This window comes from Malus domestica, chromosome 13 (genome assembly GCF_042453785.1).
Source record: "Malus domestica chromosome 13, GDT2T_hap1".
Lineage (NCBI taxonomy): Eukaryota > Viridiplantae > Streptophyta > Magnoliopsida > Rosales > Rosaceae > Malus > Malus domestica.
In genome coordinates, this window is record NC_091673.1 from 22,560,479 (window position 1) to 22,580,346 (window position 19,868).

Consider the following 19,868-nt stretch of genomic DNA (forward strand, 5'->3'; position numbering starts at 1 on the left):
TCACCTACAAAGCTTCAACACAAAAGCTTGACCCACAAAAGCTTCACTCACAAAAGCTTCACCTACAAAGCTTCAACACAAAAGCTTCACCTACAAAGCTTCAACACAAAAGCTTCACCTACAAAAGCTTCACACACTCTCAATCAAGATAGTGTGAAGCAAAATCAATTCATAGTACCCAACAAAGCTTCAACCTCAAAGCTTCACCTACAAAGCTTCAACATCAAAGCTTCACCTACAAAGCTTAAAAAAAATAAATATATATATATATATATATATATATATTTTCGGAAATTCAAAAATTCGAAAATTCAAAAATTCGAAAATACAAAAAAAAAAAAAATTGCCTAGGCCTCATCTTCTTTGGGCCTAATAACTTTCATAACATATAGATATGAAGGAGGAGTTTTAGGCTATCACTTAGAAAGGAAAATGGTGAAGTTTTGTTACTTTAGAAGCTTGGCTACTAGCAAGACACCTCCTTCGTCAACTCCCTCGACCGGAGACTTGGGGGGCTCCTACCATATGCTACTGCACTTTGATACTCGGAAGTCTCACGACCACTCAGTGACTTGGATTTTTCAAGTCTCCAACCGAGAAGTTTTCCTCACTCGGGAAATTAAGGGAACACTACCTTAACCTACATGCTTCACTCACAAAGCTTCAACATACAAGCTTCAACAAAAGAAAAAATTCAAAGAACTTAGTGAAGAAAGCTTTGGTGTATTTAACACAATACGTTGAAATGAAGCAAAGCTTATTTATTGATATCTCCGATAAGTTACAAATATGTACATATACATGAGTCAAAATAAACAAACAAGAGGGAGCCTTCACAAAGGTTGCTTAGGAGAAGTCTCATTAGTCGGTAGAGCCCTAGAAAGAGAAGGCACCGGATGGTGATCATTCGGAGCCTCAGTACTGGACAGAACCCCATAAGGAGGAGGCATCGGAGGTTGATCATTTGGAGCTTCATTACTCGGTACAGCCCCAGAAGATGAAGGCAATAAATGCCTTTGGAACAAACCCACAAACCTCTGATGATCAAGTAAAATCTGACCATCAGATTCCTACATCTGGTCAAGCTTCCTCTTCATGTTTGTAGCATAATCATGTGCGAGCCTGTGCAACTGTTTATTCTCATGCTTAAGCCCTCTAATCTCCTGTTTGAGACTTATCACTTAAGCCGCTAATGATTCAACTTGGTGGGTTCGAGCAAATAGGCGTTGGGCCATATTAGACACAGAACCTGCACACTGAACACTAAAAGCCAGGGAATCCTTAATAGCCAACTCATCAGACCGTTTGGAAAGTAGTTTGTTATCTTTGGGAGTGAGAAGGTTCCTAGCCACCACCGCAGCGACCATATCATTCTTCATCATATAGTATCCAACGGTAAGAGGACCAGTAAGGGATAAGAAGGATAGGCGCCATATGTTGTCTTGAGGAGACATAGCTGCCTCTTCACCAAAGTTCAAGTCAAAACGACAGTCAGATGGGCCAAACATTTTCAGAAATGATAAAGGAGAAATAAGGTCTAATAAATCTCTGAAGTACAAAAATAAAGGGAAAATTCCTACAAGCAATAACTCTCTGAATGTACTTCTTGCACACAATTGGTGCCCTTATAAAAGAAAGGGCAACATGGTCGTTGGTTCAAAAATTGAAGAGGCACCACTCTCCGGATTTCGAAGATGAACCATTTTCCACATGCAACATCAGCTTATCGGGTACCACAGATAACTTTGCCAAAGATCTCTCACAAAGTTTAGATACGTGAATCTTGCAGCTCCCATTACATTGCTATGACCAAGAAGGGTAAAGGAATAGCTAAGAAAGGGCAACATGGCTGTTGGTTCAAAAATCGAAGAGACACCACTCTCCGGATTTCGAAGAGGCATCACTTTCCACAAGCAACCTCGGGTACTACAGATAACTTTGCCAAAGATCTATGACAAAGTTTAGACACATAAATTTTGAAGGTCCAGCTACCCTACTATTACTTACAAGGGAAAAGGAACAGCACCACTGCTTGATAACTGGAAAGTCCCTATGTGTGTCAACCTCTGTGCTCCGTGGCAAGGCAGACAAGCAAAAATCGAAGAGGCACCGCTCTCCAAATCTCGAGAGCCAGACTCCCAACAAGATTACTTGCTTAAAAATCGAAGAGGCACCGCCTTTCGAATCTCGAGAGTCAGACTCCTAGCAAGATTGCTTTCTCAAAAATCGAACAGGCACCGTTCTCCGAATCTCGAGAGCCAGATCCCTGACAGGATTGCTTGTTCGAAAATCGAAGAGACACCCCTCTCCGAACTTCGAGAGCCAGATTTCCTAGGATAAAGCTTGTCTGCAATCTTCACACGCAACATCAGTTTTCCAGATACCACAGACCACTTTTTCAAAGTGCTTTGACAAAGTTAAAACACGTAAAGCTTGCAGCTCCCACTACATTGCTATGACCAAGAAAGGTAAAGGAATAACATTACTACTTGTTGTTAGGGAGACTCCTATATATGTCGACCTCCATCCTCAATGGACAGGCAAACCTACAAAAATGCTCAACCCTTCCTCATATCTAAGAGGGCACTCCCAACAAAGCCTCTCGAAATACTCAGCTTTCTTTCCCCCCGATAATACCTCTGCAAACAAGCTACACCAGAGTAAGAATATCTCATATCATCAAGGTTAAAAGCAAGAGTATCCCATATCATGCTTTTTCCCTGTCTTTTCCTTAGCCTTGTTCTTACCTACAAGACAAGGAGAAAGAGAGCAATCAGTCAGCACTTGGAATCAAGCTTCTAGTTAGGAACTGACTGCCTGGAACCCCTTGCTTAATTACTTACCTGGCATTGCTCTCGAGTACTCATCTTCAACATCTTATGCTTCTAGAGAAGATACCACATCTGCCTGAAGAACAGATAAGGCAAGTAAGAAGGATACAAGAAAGCATGTGGAGACAAGCGTAACAGAACACGTGCTGATACATCCACTACTTTGTCAATAGCAAAAGTATCTCATATCATCAGGGTCAAACGTACTCTAGATTTGATGGACTTGTTTTGATCCTCAAATTCTTGAGTCGGCCTTATACTCTGGAGGAAACCACAAAACCCTTTAGCTTAGTTCAAGAATAAGTATGTGGAAAGTTACTTCTTCAAAAACAAAAGTATCTCATATCCTCTCTTCTTCTTTTTCTTCTCTTTATCCTTCTTGCTGCCTGCAAGATAAGGAGAATGAGAACAATCAGCCGGAACTCGAAATCAAACTTCTGATCTGGGACTGATTGCTTGGAACTCTGATTGCTTACCTTGTCTGTCACCTCTTTCGGAAAATCTCCTAGCTCGGCGACTTGGGGGACTCCTACTACATGGTTTGTATCACGCTTGACCAAGCCTGAAACTACAAGTAAGCTTCCAGTCAAATTGATACATTACCTTATGCATCTCCACTGGTTAAAGATACCACCCCTGAATGGAGGAAAAGTACATCCAGAGAAGATGCCACATCTACCTATGAGACAGATAAGGTGAGTGAAGACGATACCACACTTCGGTACTTAGAAGTTTCGTGATTACTCAGCGACTTGGATCTTACAAGTCCCCAACCGAGGAGCTTCCCTCACTCGGAAACTTAAGGGAGCATTGTTTGTACCATACTTGACCAATCCTGAAACTACCGAGCACCGGTCAACGTTATACCGTCAAAGACCCAGAAAAGTTTCCCTCCAACCAAGAGGCCAATCACAGAGCGACACGTGCCGACATAAGAAGTCAATCATAGCGCGACACGTGTCAACATCGAAAGTCAATCACAACACAACACGTGTCAATGTCAAAACAAGGCTAGAAACTCTCTTCTATAAAAGGAGATCATACTCCCACAATATTGCCTAATGTCATTTGTACTAAATCATTCACTAGTTCTCACTAAAGGAGAGCTTGAACCTATGTACTTGTGTAAACCCTTCACAATTAATGAGAACTCCTCTACTACATGGACGTAGCCAATCTAGGTGAACCACGTACATCTTGTGTTTGCTTCCTTGTCTCTATCCATTTACATACTTATCCACACTAGTGACCAGAGCAATCTAGTGAAGGTCACAAACTTAACACTTTCTGTTGTACCAAAGTCCTCACTGATTTTGTGCATCAACAAAGTTCTCCATCCTATCTATCCCCATTAGATGAATTTAAATTTTAAAATTTGTGTAGTGAATAGGCACAAATCTCAAAATATAAGGTAGTGGACATCGTGATTTAGGATTTAGGGCTCTAAGGAGCAAGGCACTAGTCGAGCAACGAGTAAGAGCCTAGCACCTAGGTTGTGTGATCTTCCATTTACAAAATAAATAAATAAATAAATAAATGGTATGTATGAAAAGACTAACGGCCAGTTTGGGATTGTTGCGCATTTTAAAAAACATGTTTTTGCTGTGCTTTAAAAATAATTAGCTGTAAAATAAAGTAGCGGTGTAGAAGTGCTTGGTAAATTTCAAGATTAAAGTGATATAATTGTAGATAATGCCAAAACAAACAGGGTAGCGGGAATAGTGGCGAATTCAATGGTGAGAGCAATGGTGGTGGTGGTGATGGGAGTGGTGGTGGCGACAATGGTGATGGCAGCGACAAAGGTGAGGTTGGTGTAAACGACAAACGTTTTTTGAGTTTTTCTTTTAATTCACTTTGTTGGTATATAACCAAACTGAATGGACAAAATTTGCGATTACAGTTCCACCAGGTGGCATTGCTGAGTGGTAGTACATCTCAACTCAAATTTTGCCATGTGTACATTAATACACATAAACTTCTGCCGTTAATTCTGAAGTTACAAACCCTAAACAAGGTGGTTAACCACCATATGGCCGACGCTACCCAAAAGCTTGTGATACGACCCAATTCTCAATTCCCTTAATCAACCTACAAGTAGCACAAGAAAGCTATGAAGAAGAGGGAAGAAGAGATGAAGGAGCAGAGCTCCAAATATTTTTGTATCTAATTTCTGTCTTGTAAATTCTGATCTGCCACAATTTCTTTCTTGTATTTAATTTCTTTCTTGCAACTTTGATTATTCATTTGTTATACTCATACATACAGCCATTCCTTGTCCAAAATTATACACTCTTCCATGCTATTAATACAAAGCATACATTAACATGATGGGGGAAACATGTGTATAATCTCTACTCTCTACAAAATCAGCAAGCTAACTGATCTCTAAACGACGATATCTCTTCAAATATAGCAAGTCTCCTCGACCTTTGAGGAGTCCACTGCTTCACCAAGTGGTCAAGCCCCTCGAGAAAGGCATCTTCCATATTTAAACTTAACGAATTGGAAGGCAAAACTACACGTTGACATTGCTCTAGCTCCTGCACCAGTTCCTCGCCACGAACTTTTGACTTGGGCTCATCAGATCCCGGAAGCATGCCCTTCAACACATGGTCGACAACTGATTGCGCCTCGGCATACCTTCTTTGCTTGATCAGGCACAGGCATAAGTTGCAGGCCTTGTTTGCATCCGGGTCGATGATTTGGGCCTTACGATACACCACTTCTGCAGCCGTATGGTTCCCTTGTTGCATGTATGCCCAACCTAAGTTGCCCTGCTCACACATCTCTAAAGTAAAAACTCTGTGATATGGTGACATTCAAAAAGGCAAATGCTTGGTTGGAGGACATTTTTCAGAGGTTTAGAAGCAGCACTATCAATCTTCACAAGTTTTTATTCAGAGAAACGGAGAAGAGAATGATGCTGAAAAACTTTGAAGTCAGCTGCCTTCATGTATATTTTTAAGTGGGGCTGCTAAGGTAATCTTCTGAGAAAGCTTGTTTTTTGAAGAATATAACAGCCATTGATTAACTCGAAGGTGAATCTTATTGTTGGGAAAACATGCTAAACAACCCAAGGAGTTTTCGGTTAGCAACCAGAGTAATGTCGAAATCACAACTGCGCTGGAAATATTACAGGTAATTAATTTTAGAATTTTCAGATTCTAAAGAAACCTAGAGAGAAACTGTGTTGTACTGAGACTCTTTTAACACTAGAGAAAGCTGAACGAGAAGTGCGATAAGATCCCAAAAAGACAACATTTTTAATAAGGTCACTCACAAGTACTATGCAATCTAATTTAGTAATGAAGAGAAAATAAATTCCTGCAACTTAGTACTGACCAGTATCCTGGAGGTTTCTTGCTTGATTGTGACTTGGAATTTCCTTCCATGAGAGCGCGCTGTCTTGGTGTGCTTGCCATTGAAGGCCTCTCCCTGGAAAATCATCCGAAGCTTCTGTTTTAATAGCTCTATTTGTTCCTCAACTCTTCCACATTTCTGCCAAATTTGTATATATCGTGAGAAACAAATTTCAATTTAGAGGCACAAAAGCAGGATTAAAATTCTTATTATGGTCAGAAAGAGTGCAAGCTGATGCCACCTACTGTTTGGCCTCAATTGTTAAGTTTTGAGTAAATAAGAAAGCAAAAAGGAAAGAAAAGTGCGACTGGTTTGACAGCATGAGTGTTCTTCAAAAAGCTACACAAGTCTATTGGCTGGGGTGATCGATTTGAAGGCATTGCCAAGATTGACAATCAATCGAAAAAAAAAACATTCAACACTTGTTGGAACTTATGGTGCGTCGACATTCATGATATCAAACAGACCCATTTTCTAGGCACAAAAATAGACATTCATCAGATGCCAGATATTAGAGTAAGCTTGCATAGTTACCTTGTACAAGTCGATTAGTACATTGTCAAGGGATTCCTGTGCTTGCCTGGAGCACCGATCCCTGAAAGACTTTATTGCTTCAATTGCTTCTTCCGCTCTATCCTGTTGCTTCATGACCACTGCCATGTCTTTGAGGGAACTATCCACCCTATCACCGGCATTTATTGCCTTCCAGAACAGTACAATAGCCGCTTCGGGATCTTTCTGAACTAACTGCATTTGCACAAAGAAGACAACGAACAAAACAATATTAGCTAAATAGCAGATCGTCTAACAGCGTCTACCACACTCAGATTAACCTACGGATTAAAATACCATACTCCGTAATCCACAATCAAAATTCAAACCAATACAATTTCATAATACCAAATTACGAGCGTTTTCTTTTGGGATAATGCTAGGAGACCAAAATTTTTAAATTAAATTGGCAACCCAAATGATGTGGTAAAACATTTAATCTCCCTAGCATTACCCTTTCTTTTATTATTTTATTCGGACCATATTCTAATCAATAAAATTAATCAAATCTAAACTACGGAGACGGTATTAGAGTCTGAGCATCCATCCTACTACCAATTGTAAACTATTAGTATTGGGCAAGACTTCACTGCCCGGAATTCATTTTCACTTGGGTGTGGAGGTTGAGCACTCACTAAAAGTTCAACTTTTTTCCACTTTAGTAATATAAAGATTTTAAGAAAGCCATAACTGAGGATTTCCGATAATTTATTATCCAGCAAATTACCAAATATAATGTGAGATATTCAATGAAACTGGAAATTGATTAATTCATCAAATCCCAAACAAAATTAAATTGAAATCAACTAACGAGTAATTAAAATAGCATATAATTAATTCATCTATATATCCTAAAAATACATAAGTAGGTATAATTGTATCAAGAGAGGACCTGGACGTGCTTGGCTCTGACGTAAGGGCTGTCACCAGGAGGCAGCTTGTGAAGAACATGGTAAGGAGGAGGCTGCTGATCAGTCCTCTCTCCATTCCTTGGGCTCGTCATCTTCTGCAGGCAGCTGGTGAGTTTTTTGTTCTTTCATTCGTACTCTACGAATGATAAAATATCATATGGTTAGGAAAGTGAATGGGAAGGAAGGTGGCCTGGATTGCGTCCAGGTTCGTGGTGGAGATGGGTGGGGACATGTTCTCTTGCCAAGTAATCAGTTTGGAAACGCGCACTTGGCCACTTGGCCGCAAGCGAATTTCCCCTGCCATCACGCATATCATAAATATATGCCTTTTATTATTCATATAAGTCGTCAACGAGACCAACCCCATTTAAGAGGTTATCCGCTAGAGTAATCTTCGCTTATGCAACAAAATTAGTCGTTAGGTTGTAAACCCTCGGAATATTTGTGGGCTTTATTTTTCTTTACTTATGCTTTTCTAAGATGTCTGCAGTTTCCTAATCAACAAAGAAAGAAGAATGCAATTTCACTTTTTCTTCTTCCCTTTTATTTATTTTTCCCTTTCGATTTTTCTTTTCCGTTCTCCTTCTTTCATCGCGGAAGAGAACTGTCATCCCAATCTTTTTGGGTTCAGATGATACCCAATATTAGTTTATTATATTTGAAATGTCCGTTTGAGATTTTTTTTTTCTCTTTCTTAACAATGAGCAGCAATTGCATGTGGCTTTTTATCACATTGGTTGAAAAATGTTAAATCCTTACATGACAACGTGAGTTTAAACCCTGTCGTAGCTAATCTAACATTTAATCTACTAAAATTTATCGTTTAACCAATACAAAAAAAAAAAAAAAAGAATGAGCAGCGGCTATGGAGATTTTATATCCAAGATTTTGGTATGAAAAATAGAAGCAAATTATTATTCAAAATTGCTAACAATGAGTGGCAGCTATGGAGATTTTGTAGTGTGAAATTATATTACTATTATTATTATTATTATTATTATTATTATTATTATTATTATTATTATTATTATTTTGTAATAGAAGACTAAATAGTTTTTTTACCTTCTTTGATTGACAAAATAACCTAAACATTAGCACTTACTGTAAAAAATATGTTAATGAGTAAAAAACATCAAATATGAATTTGTGTCTAGTTAACCACATCAAGTAGTCCAGTGATAAGGACGCGGACTGCAACTCCAATAAACAAAAAAAAATGAAATGTGGGATGTCCTAGGTTCGATGCTCCAAGCTGGTAAGACTGTTTGACTGTGGCCATGGACAGGGTAAAACCTACCTTTTCAATAATTGATTTTTTTTTTTTTAATCCACCCAGCCAATGGACATGATTTTGAAAAATTCTCCAAAGGCAAGAACTGGGCATTATGTACGGTTGATGGGTCAAAGTTGAACTTTTCTTAAATAAACATCAAATTGCTTTCAAAACTTATCTTTTTTCCTTCTCATTACTAAACTGCCAAAATCCGTCAAACAGTATTTGGCGGATTTTGTTTATTCAACTATTGTTGGCAAGAAACAATAATTTAGATTCCAACGTAGGCAATTTAAATTCAATCGAAACGAAATTTTTACACTCGAAAACAATCGGTGTTGGAACTTGGTGTACATGTATCAACTGTCCACATACAAGAGAGATTACATGAGGAAATACAAGCAACTCTTTAATTAATTCTTCACATACAAAGCCACCTTAGTGATATCCAAGGGGAGCTGGTGCGTCTCTCAATTGTTTTCCCTGAAAATGAATATCCTGCCAACAGAAAAGCAGTCAGATTTCGGAAACGAATAAAGCGGATTGAAATGGAAATGTCGTTTAATTTGCTACTCACAGATGCAAAATGGTTGACATCGCGATGGTGAGCTTCATCAGCGCGAATCACAGTTATAACATCGTGGAGTGTCGCGCCTTTAGGCAGCCTCCAGTAATCGATTGCAATTTCAGGAGCCTTTACATTTTCAATTTTGCCATTTTCGATATCCTTCAAGTACTCTGTGTAGGAGAACACAGCCTCCTCCTCCAGATAACCGACAACCCTATGAGCCAGTTTGGGGGAAGCCAGATAAAGCCCGAAGAAGGCATTGAAGAAGACACCCTGCACGGCAAGAACCAGAAGCCTCTCGTGCCAGGCGGGCTTCACAAGTTCCACCACCGTCATCAGGTGCATCCTCTCGTTCTCTGCCTCTTCAAGTAAAGCTTTGATCCAACCGCCGCTGTGCTCAAACTTGCGGAGAGACTTCAAATGCAGCAACATTCCTCCTACCATACCGGGGACTGCTGCCACGGTTTCCAGCATCATTGCATGGCATCCGTGCCGTTGCTGCAACATGTATTGAACTACTTTAGATCAAACCGGGAGCGGAATATTACGCATCAAATTGTTTAACTAGTGTGATCAAAATATGATTCGAGGGTTCATTTGACATTGCGCTATCAACACTTTTGACAAACGTCTACAATAAAGAGTTTGAACTACTTTTACAGCAAGCACTTGATTCTTTATAAAAAAAAAATTAAAATAAAACGGTTGTACTTCTAACATAAGCGCGTAAGCAAAAGTGCTTCCTACAAAAGCACTCCAGAGAGACTAACTCCAACCATGTCATTGTCAAATTTTCACCCAACTAATGAAAAGAAGAAAAAATTAGAGGTAAAAGTCAAAGACCTGGAAGTAAAGATCCGATAGAACTCGAAGAGACTTGACCGTCCTAAACGCAACTCTGTCCAGAAATGTCTTCGGCACATGATGCTTGCTCAGATCAATCGACAAGTCCGCCTCATAAGTCTCCCACGGCTACATTAATCAAAATTAAAGATTAATTATATTAACAATACAGACTAATTAATTTAATAATTCGGATTAGCATTAGCCCTGACCTTGAAGCAATTCCACGGCCACTCAGTCCCGTCCTCTCTCCTAATCTTGGGCCCCTGAATCCCCCAGTAGCTCGAAACGTCAACGCTATTGTTGCCGTTTGTGCTCTCTTTCTCCTCCTTCTGCTCCTTCTCCGCCAACGACGTCGCTTGCCCTGACGACGACGACGTGCTCATCAGCATCCTACTCCTCCACTGAACCGCTCCCAAAACCCCGCCGTTCTGGCGACTCAGAAACTCCGAGCTCTCCAACGGCCTCGCCACCGCGACCGCCGTAGAAATGTAGCGATTGCAGCTCCGGCCATTGACGAGACCTCCGACCACCGACCTCAACACGACCCGGTTCATCTTCTTCCTCTTTCACAATTCAAATTTGGGTTTTGTTTTTCGATTTGTTTGTGGAAAGCGTTTGGGTTCCTGGGCATTTTATATGATGATTTGGTCTGTTTGGTTCCAGGTTTAAAATTCAAAGTAAAATTTCTGGCAGTTGACGATCTTGACTTGGACCTGGAATCTTTGGGTGGTTGTATTTGGTGCCTGGACCGATTAAAATTCTTGCGCCTCAAGGCCGAGTTTGGGTTGGTGACACGTGTCCAGATGGGTCCGTTTCCAGGAAGCAGTTGACTGCCGTGACGGCTATGAGGTGGAATACTGCGTTTGTATGCACGTTCTCTTTGACTAAATCAAAGTTTGCATTTGTTTTGAATTTTCTCTGTCTGCAAATTGTTGCAAGGGAGGAGCTATCCATACGCGTATTTTACTTAGTACACACTTTTATAAGTTTTTATTTTTTTATCTTTTTACGAAGTTAATGTGAAAATGACTTAGGTCAAGTTTATTTTAACAAAAAATCATTCAAAAACTTTATTTAATGTAAAAAGCTTGAAACTTAATGAAAATGACAAAAGATAATATAATAAGGACAAAACTAAAGCCTCATAAGTAGGAAATAAGCCCATGTGTAAAACTAAATTTTTTTTACCAACTAATACCCCTAACGAAAACCCCGTTCCGTCAATCCAATTCCATTAGAAAGTTGAATTTTCCCACCATGCTTTGAACGGCATGAAAAGTTTGTTGGGGCCATACTCCCATTGTATATTTGTTTGGTTCTGTCTATGTCTGCATGTAAATGTGAGAATAATGGAATTTAAATCAGAATCATCGATCAAATATTGCGTAATCAAATTTGACATGTACCAAATTGGCAGCACAGCCCCACCACCTTCTCCCTAATCTACAAAACTAGAACCTTCATTCCCAATTATTAGTCCATCATTATTATTATTATTATTATTATTATTAACTTATTAGCACTGTAATTCGGGCTATAAAGAGAAGTACGTCCACTTCAAAATACCATATCAAAATTAGTTTGCTACTTTCATTGGCAATGAATTAGTTTGTTTCGAGGATCTTCCTAATTTCATTCAAGACCTTCTCGTCCAAGATATGATGTAACCACTATGAGTTTCAATAACATATCGATGTTTCTTGAAAAAAGAATTGTGATGAAATGCATATTGAAATATTTATAGAATCAAAATAAATTAATATAATTTTCATATACGGCATTTATAGAGTTAGTTTGAGATTGTTGCGGGTTTATAAAAGTTGCTACCATTATTTTAGAACTGAACACGAGTACTATCCTTATTTTTTAAACTAAACACTAACTATTTTTGAAATTGAACACAGGTACTATACTATTTATTAAACTGAACACTAGTACTATCACTATTTCTTAAACCGAAAGCTAACTAGTTCTGAAACTAAACACGGGTACTACACTAATTATGAAATTGAATACGAAGACTACACTATTTATGAAACTGAACACGGATACTACACTATTTATGAAATTGAATATGGAGACTACACTATTTATGAAACTGAACACAAATACTACACTATTTATGAAACTAAACACTAGTAATATCACTATTTCTTAAATCGAACGCTAACTATTTCTGAAACTAAACATGGATACTACACTTTTTGAAATTGAACATAGGTGCTACACTATTTATGAAAATAAGCACTAATATTATCATTATTTCTTATACTAAATGATAATTATTTTTGAAACTGAATATAGGTACTACACTATTTGAAAAACTAACAAACACATGAACAGACACTAGCTAGCGATTCGAATACAAGTTTCCACATACTTCCAAAATTTCCTAGGTAGACTCAATATATAATTAATTACTAATTATAGTAGCATCATCAAAACCTTGTTTATAAGTTGTCATAGCACTCACCAAATAAACTCGTACTTTTCAACGTGTTTTTCTCAAAAGACTAAATGATAATTAGTTTCAAGTGTGACCATCTCCATCTGGGTTTTGGTTAAAAAAAATGTGCTTTATAATATTAAAAAGAGGATGAACTGTCAATTTAGTTCGTGAATTACCACATCAGTAAAAATTAAATCTCTAAACTATTTTTTCAAAAAAAATCAGTCATTGAATTATAAAAATATGCCAATTACATCTTTAATATTATATTTGATATATTCAATTTTTCTTCAATTTAAGTCACGTTACTTGTATGTGATACACATTTGAGGGTGAATTGCTAGTTTTTCATAAAGTAATAGTGTATGAAGTTAACTTTGGAGGGTAAATTAATAATTTTTTCATAAGAAATAGTGTAAGTTAACCTTGAAGGGTAAATTAGACGTTAGATTCGCAACTATATGAAATGTTAAGGGCCTATAGACGAGAAAATGATGGTATTACACTCTAAAGTGTGTCAAGTGACTTAAGTTGACGAAAAATTGGATAAAACAGTTTTGAATATAATATTAGGGATGAAATTAGCAATTTTTGATGAATTTAGGGAGTTATTTTACCCAAAAAATAATTCAGGGATCTAATTTTCACTAAAATTATCGTTCAGGGACTAAATTGGTACTTCACTCTTGAAAAGATGTGCTTTATGATAAGTAGAAAGCTAGCTTCCTCTCTTGCAGCCTCTTTACAATATCATATTTGTATTTGATAATTTTAAAAAAAATGTGCTTCCCTTCATGATAATTGGGCTCATCTTTAACTCCAAGTTCAACCAAGTTTGCTTCCGTATCGTGCTCCGCACCCGAAGGCCTTGACCGCTCACTGCCACCCTCATGTGTATCTCCAAATTCCAATTTGACTCATCTTTAACTAAACATTCAACTAATTGATGAGAAGGGCTTTCCTCAATTCTCGGCTTTTTCGAGCCCTTCCTCCTATTTATCTCCGCCCCCTCCGAAACCCCATTACCGCCATTGATCTGAGCCTTTCTCTCTCGGGTATAAACAATCACACCATTCATAACCACACCCTTAAACCTCTTATGATTAATTCTCTCATAAACACCACAAAGACTAGTTTTCAGATCTTTCGGTTACTATTCAAGGACTCATTGTTACTCTCGTTGTACAAGTCCTCTCCACCTTGTGGCACATGTGCTCTGCATTTCTTCTTCACAGCAACAAGACTTGGTAAAACCTTGAGAGTGGATTGCCATTTGGCTTTAAGTGCCTGTACCTAGTAGTCCCACCAATGCTACAAATGCTGATGTTATGGATGCCCAGAAACCAATAGCCCAAATTCCTTCATCCTCAAAGGTTCCTAATGGAATGGAGAATGAAAACAGAGATGTGGAGAGATCGAGAGAAAGGTAGAGAGATCAATCCGATTACAAAAGTGGAGGAATTGTTTCTATGCAGAGGAAAGATCAAGATTAGGCAGAGAGATTGAGAATGGAGATCGAGAAATGGGGATTAGGTGGAAAGATTGAGAAACGGAGAGATGATCAAAAGGGAAAGGGTTTGCTGTTAAGGGTAAAACTGAAAACTCATCCTTTGGGCTGGTTTGATGTTGGGCTTGGTCTTAACCATTAAATAAAATTATTACCTAGTTTTTTTTTTATGAAGATTCAAAGTTTTAAAGTCATTTTCGTTAGGTTTTTTTTTTCTTAATTTAAATCAATCTAGTAGTTAAAAATTGAAAGAGGTATGTGAAAGGTAAAATGAGTTAATTAACAGAAGAAATAAATTGAGCTTTGTTAGTTCCGGAGGCAATATGTTCTCGAACAAAATGATAATTGAGTGTAATATGTTTGGTACCTGCATGGAAGATAGGATTGAAAGCCATGTAAGTTGCCGAAATATTATCACAATTAAGATGCATTGGGATGTTGAAAAATGAAGAGCATGTAAAAGTCCTTGAGTCCAGATAGTATCCGCACAAGCATAAGCAATGCACGATATTCCGCTTCTGCACTTGAATGAGAAACCACTCGTTGCTTTTTCCAAGAGATGAGATTAGGACCCAAAAATATACAAGAACCTATTATAGACCAGCGAGTATCAAGACAACCTAACTAATCCGCATTTGAATAGGCTACAAGAAGAGTAGAAGCTAGGAAGTGACGAAATGGTAGACCATGGCCGAGCGTGCCTTTCAAATAACGAAGTATACGCTTGACTACCTCAAAATAAACATTAGTTAAGCATTCATGAACTGGGATACATGTTGCATGGCATAGGCAATATTAGGTCGAGTGAGTGTTAGGTATTGTAAAGCACCAACAAGTTTACGATAGGATGTAGGACCAGGAAGAAGATGTAAGAATCTTATGTGGACTCAACTAGTTAGGATAAAGGAGAAGTAATAGGTTGGTAATACAAATCAAATATAGTTTGAATACGTGTAAAGCTACATCCTATAATTAAGGAATACACTTCCAACGTGCATTTGAAAATAAGTACTAATCACAACTGCTCCATACACGGTTAGGATTGGGTGCAACGGGTGAATAACCAACCCTCCACAATAGATGGAAGTTGGCTACCATTGCATCTATATAAAATGAATTCCATGCTCATAGAGAAAGTGTTCTACGTTTAAGGGGTCTATCACCATTATAATATAAAGGTTTCTAAGTGAGCAGAAGAGTTCCTTGACAACCACAATGGCTTCGACAGTTATGCTGCACAAATGTGTTCTCCTGAAACTACTTATATGGTACTAATATGGCTGCTTCGACAGGTTTGTGTTCGACCCTTATGTCTAATTGTGGTCTAGGGTTAATGTTAGAATAGGATTTGTTCCAACATTTGGTATCAGAGCCAACTTAACATGCCCTAGATCCATTGTATAGTTATACTGCATGATTCTAACAGATAGAAATTCCGCCCTTCACATTCATGTACAACCACTTTCATATCTGAGATGGATTGATCAATAGTAACATCAACAGAATAGGATTTACCATAACCATCAACAAGATATATAGAATCTGCCTTCACATTTAACAATGTTTGGTCCCGTGGATGACAAGGTTCTCAAAACCCAAATAAATTTGGGAAGACATCAACGAATTTGTGGATCTTCATAAGGATTTTTAATCATTGTCAATGGGTATCGAACTGTATCACTAATAAATCCAGATCATTGGGGTTGTAGTGACAGCGCAAAGGGTGTGTATATCCTTTGCAGTCAAACGCTATGACTTGCAAACAAGGATAAATTATTTTAGTGACTCCAATCTCTCCACAACTAAATTAATGCTTTCTAGGCAACACAGCCCAATCTTGGTCCATAGATTCCCTTGGGAATAGGGTAGGATAAGAGTTGCTCTTATGGTTTTATTTGACATGGTACTAAATTACTTTAGTTATTGCTGGGTTCTCATTTGTTGATAACTATATCACTTTGAGTTTTATCTTTTCTGCTCCTATACTAACAGTTTGGTTTGCAGTAAATGTTAAGAACAATTAAGAGCAATGTTTGATTACAGTAAAGGAAGAATATTTGTGGTTAAAACTCATGAAATGTTCACATTCTTTTCCAAATAAGGGGATGTATAAATTGTTGGTAGTTTTAATCAATGTATGACATCATATAGATCAAGCCATATTCGTGTCCAAAGACTTGTAATAATTGCATGATAAGATCCTTGAATGATGGCTATACAATGAAAGTCAATGGCAGTTTCTATCTCTTGCCCAAAGGTGTGATGCATTTATCAATCACTAATGGTTGTTTCAAGTTTTTCATGTCTTTGAAAGCCAAAAATTTTATTCACAACAGGAAAAGGAAAGACAAAGGCTCTTCTTGATGGGTGTAGAGGTCGTGTACATCTAAGCACACCAGATGATGCCACACCCACTTCCGCATTCACTCCATCTCCCGTTCTCGGTCTCCAGACTTTTGGTATTTGAGTTTACAAACTAATACCAAATATGTGGGTGATACCTTATTTGATTTGTTATTATTGTCACTGATAGTGTTAACTAGTGAGCCATAGATTTTGATATATTTGGGAGTCATTTAATTTGATTGGCATCTGAATTTTGATGGAATCAACCTATCACTATTTTGGTTTAATCTAATCCAAAACCCCTTAGTTTTCTTGTTATAAAGTTATCAATTGCTCAAAAATCGTGTGCGCGAGTAATTTAAAGGAAAATAGAAATACTTGATATCGGATTGCAATGCATGTAATTGATTCATCTATGGGAGTAAGAACCATCCATGTTATTTCTATATGTGATCGGTGCCCGACAAAACCTTACAAAGTAGCCAGGTTGCCTTCGGTTTTGAATGTCATTCTTGGAAAGAATCAGAAATTGTGCTTAATTTATTTGTACCTGTTTTGTTGATCTTACTGTGAAATAAAGCATTACGTTTATGAGCGATGGGTTTTCACTTTTCATGTGTGTCTTCAATTATCGGTTGCCCAATGCCTAGTACTTAATCAAGGATTGTAATGGGTCGCTGATATGACCTTTATTTTGTTAAAGTTGTGGAATATTGATATCCCAATCAATCCAAGCTTGCTAATTATGTTATAAGGTACACAATCCAACTTAAAAGAACCACCCATGTGGTTTAATAAACAAAAGACAAGCTGAATACCTTGCAAAATACATGGAGGAGCTTTGCCCTTTGATATGCCACTGATCCTTAAATCAAATCGGGTGATGAAGAATCATTGTATGTGCAATAGTATTGTTTGAGATTTTTCAGTGATTGGATTTGAGTAACTTTGAACTTGAACTTTGGTGACTCTGATTTACCTCGTATTTGATTTCCTGCTTTTGTTGTTACAAAGTAGTGTTTATCATTTAGTTTGAGTCCAAGTGATATAAGTCTTGGCAATCATCTTTCTCAAAAGTAAAGCTACTATGAGCGATATTTTCTCTTACAGTTGTATAAGAGTCTACCTTAACACCATAGTTAGGGGTCCCTAGCAAAATTATAACTTCCTCTAGGCTTGTAGACTCTGAATACATTGATGAGTGGTGGTGTCACAGCAGAGGGAACCATTGTAAGATGTCAATGGTCCTTGTTTCTTTCATGTGATTATAATTGTTCACATTAATGCTTTTCTTGATAAGTCTTATTCAGGAATGATGCCAACAGAAAATAACTAAGGCTGTAACATCTGGAACAAATAATCATGTTACTTTAACCATGGACAAATGTTTATTAAATCTTCACCAAAGTGAGATTTTATGGAAATTTTGGTCTAGATGTTGTTCTCTGTTTGGCAGCATATAGGATGGTAGAAGAGGTTACATTGCATGCTTGTGCCGAAACCATTCAGGAAGAGAGGAAGCTAATTGGTGCTCTAGGCTATCAAAAAATGGTATCTTCAATTTTCTCCTTCAGTCAACATGTTTATGCGTCTATAAGCGTATGAACAAGCATATATATAAATATGTATGAACGAATCATGTAGTCATCTGGGTTTCCTTCAATTTCACTGATTTGTGATTTGTTAAGTTGTAGTATAAATATTATGGGTTATTTGCAAATTCTAGTTTAAAACTTTTGATACATTTGAGTGAATGCTGAGGTTTTTGGATATAGATGCATGAATTTTCCAAGACCTCCGGTTTTGTGCATCAACATTTGGCACCGTCTGTGGGAACCAACACGAAAAGTTATGTCGGTTCTCTTTCATTTTTTCACCTCCACCGTGAATCTGCAAGAAAACCCAAAAAAAAAAAAATCACCCTCAAATTTCTCTCTCTCCCTCACTCCTAATCCTAGAGTTCGGTAGTTGCCAAGTGTTCTACACATGTTCGGTGCTTCAAGATTTACATTCGTTTTGTCTCCACTTACACCTTCGCCATTTCTCATAGAGCCTTCTTTTCTGCTTCTCTGGAATTTACTAGTGAAAGAAACCTCAAGAGAAATAGAAAGCTCTACCGTCTGGTTTGAGAGAGAGATATGCTCTGCTCCGGTGTTGTCCGTACAAATTGCATAAGCTTCCGCTGCTCCAAATTCAGCTACGGAAGAAGCCCCATATCAACAAGCAGCTCCAGATGGTGATCCCTGGCCATGGCTTCGGAGCTCGACTCCTCCTCTTTGCTTCGTCTGTCGATTCTGATCCTAATCCCGCCGCCGATACAAACCCCGCTGGTTGTGCAGATTTTGTATCATAGTGAGGCCTGAAACAGTGTAGGACTTTGCCACAATGGAACTGCAGGAAATTCAAGATAATATTCGGAGTCGGTACAGCTGGGTTTCTTTATCGTATTTTGTCTGCATCAACATCCGGAGCTGCTGGGTTTTCTCTCGGACTTTTCTTTTTCCCCATTATTTTCCAAAAAAAAAAAATATCAGAAAGTGGAAGAAAAAGAAAGGTGCAGAGAGAGACATGGGCAAAGGTAAAGTTGAGCTTGAAAAGGATAGAGAATAAGAGTAACAGGCAAGTGATTTTTTCCAAGAAAAGAAATGGGCTGCTCAAGAAAGCTTTTGAGCTATCAGTTCTCTGCGATGCTAAGGCTGTCCTTATTATTTTTCCTGGCCGTGGCAAGCTCTATGATTTCTCTAGTAGGTTAAGGATGAGCATTCCGCCGCCGAGGTCACCCTCAACTACATCTCCAATCACGGCCCATCTCACTCTCTTGCCGCTAGGATTCTGGATGAGATGGGGGTTTACAAGAACCTCTTGCAGGAAATTGTTTAAAGGGCAGAAGCTCCTTTGCCGCGGTACACAACCTGCTGGAGGCTCGTTTGATCTGGGTTTAGTACAAACTTGCTGTGATCTGGGTTTAGTACAAACTTGCCTTCCTAGCAGGAGCTTCGTTTGATCTGGATTTTCAAATGCTTAGCTATGATTCTTCTTCACAACAAGTATAGGAAGGACCATGAACAATGCCCTTACTTCAAAGCTGTACGGCGTGGCCTGCTAGGACTTCCTGCTGGAGACTTGGATGCGGCTTCGTGCTTTAAGGCCATGATGATGTCTGCCATCTGCCAAGAAAAGAAAAAGAAAAATGAGGAAGCATATATACCAAAGCTGCTTATGTCG

General features: G+C 38.2%; 2 protein-coding genes across 2 annotated transcripts; both read right to left on the minus strand.

Annotated features, from left to right (window-relative positions):
- Positions 1 to 5,021: 5,021 nt before the first annotated feature.
- LOC103453653 (protein SULFUR DEFICIENCY-INDUCED 2) lies at positions 5,022 to 7,920 on the minus strand. Its single transcript, XM_008393211.4, has 4 exons — positions 7,636 to 7,920; positions 6,726 to 6,938; positions 6,174 to 6,329; positions 5,022 to 5,605 (listed from the first exon to the last, which is right to left on the minus strand). The coding sequence occupies exons 1-4, from the start codon at positions 7,744 to 7,746 to the stop codon at positions 5,198 to 5,200; spliced, it is 888 nt and encodes a 295-aa protein (XP_008391433.3). The 5' UTR covers positions 7,747 to 7,920; the 3' UTR covers positions 5,022 to 5,197.
- A 1,168-nt stretch (positions 7,921 to 9,088) lies between these two features.
- Positions 9,089 to 11,175, minus strand: LOC103453652 (ubiquinol oxidase, mitochondrial-like). Its single transcript, XM_008393210.4, has 4 exons — positions 10,551 to 11,175; positions 10,339 to 10,467; positions 9,505 to 9,993; positions 9,089 to 9,425 (listed from the first exon to the last, which is right to left on the minus strand). Exons 1-4 carry the CDS (start codon positions 10,893 to 10,895, stop codon positions 9,366 to 9,368), a joined length of 1,023 nt encoding a protein of 340 aa, XP_008391432.3. The 5' UTR covers positions 10,896 to 11,175; the 3' UTR covers positions 9,089 to 9,365.
- Positions 11,176 to 19,868: the final 8,693 nt, after the last annotated feature.

What these genes read in the sequence shown, in the direction of transcription:
- LOC103453652 (XM_008393210.4), bottom strand. Translation starts at nt 10,895, where the DNA reads ATGAACCGGGTCGTGTTGAGGTCGGTGGTCGGAGGTCTCGTCAATGGC. An exon ending in GGCCGTGGAATTGCTTCAAG is followed by an intron (nt 10,468 to 10,550) that starts GTCAGGGCTAAT and finishes TGATTAATGTAG; the next exon opens with CCGTGGGAGACTTATGAGGC. An exon ending in ATGTCAACCATTTTGCATCT is followed by an intron (nt 9,426 to 9,504) that starts GTGAGTAGCAAA and finishes TTCTGTTGGCAG; the next exon opens with GATATTCATTTTCAGGGAAA.
- LOC103453653 (XM_008393211.4), bottom strand. Translation starts at nt 7,746, where the DNA reads ATGACGAGCCCAAGGAATGGAGAGAGGACTGATCAGCAGCCTCCTCCT. An exon ending in TCAGAGCCAAGCACGTCCAG is followed by an intron (nt 6,939 to 7,635) that starts GTCCTCTCTTGA and finishes GTGCAAATGCAG; the next exon opens with TTAGTTCAGAAAGATCCCGA. An exon ending in AAGAAACCTCCAGGATACTG is followed by an intron (nt 5,606 to 6,173) that starts GTCAGTACTAAG and finishes ATGTGTGAGCAG; the next exon opens with GGCAACTTAGGTTGGGCATA.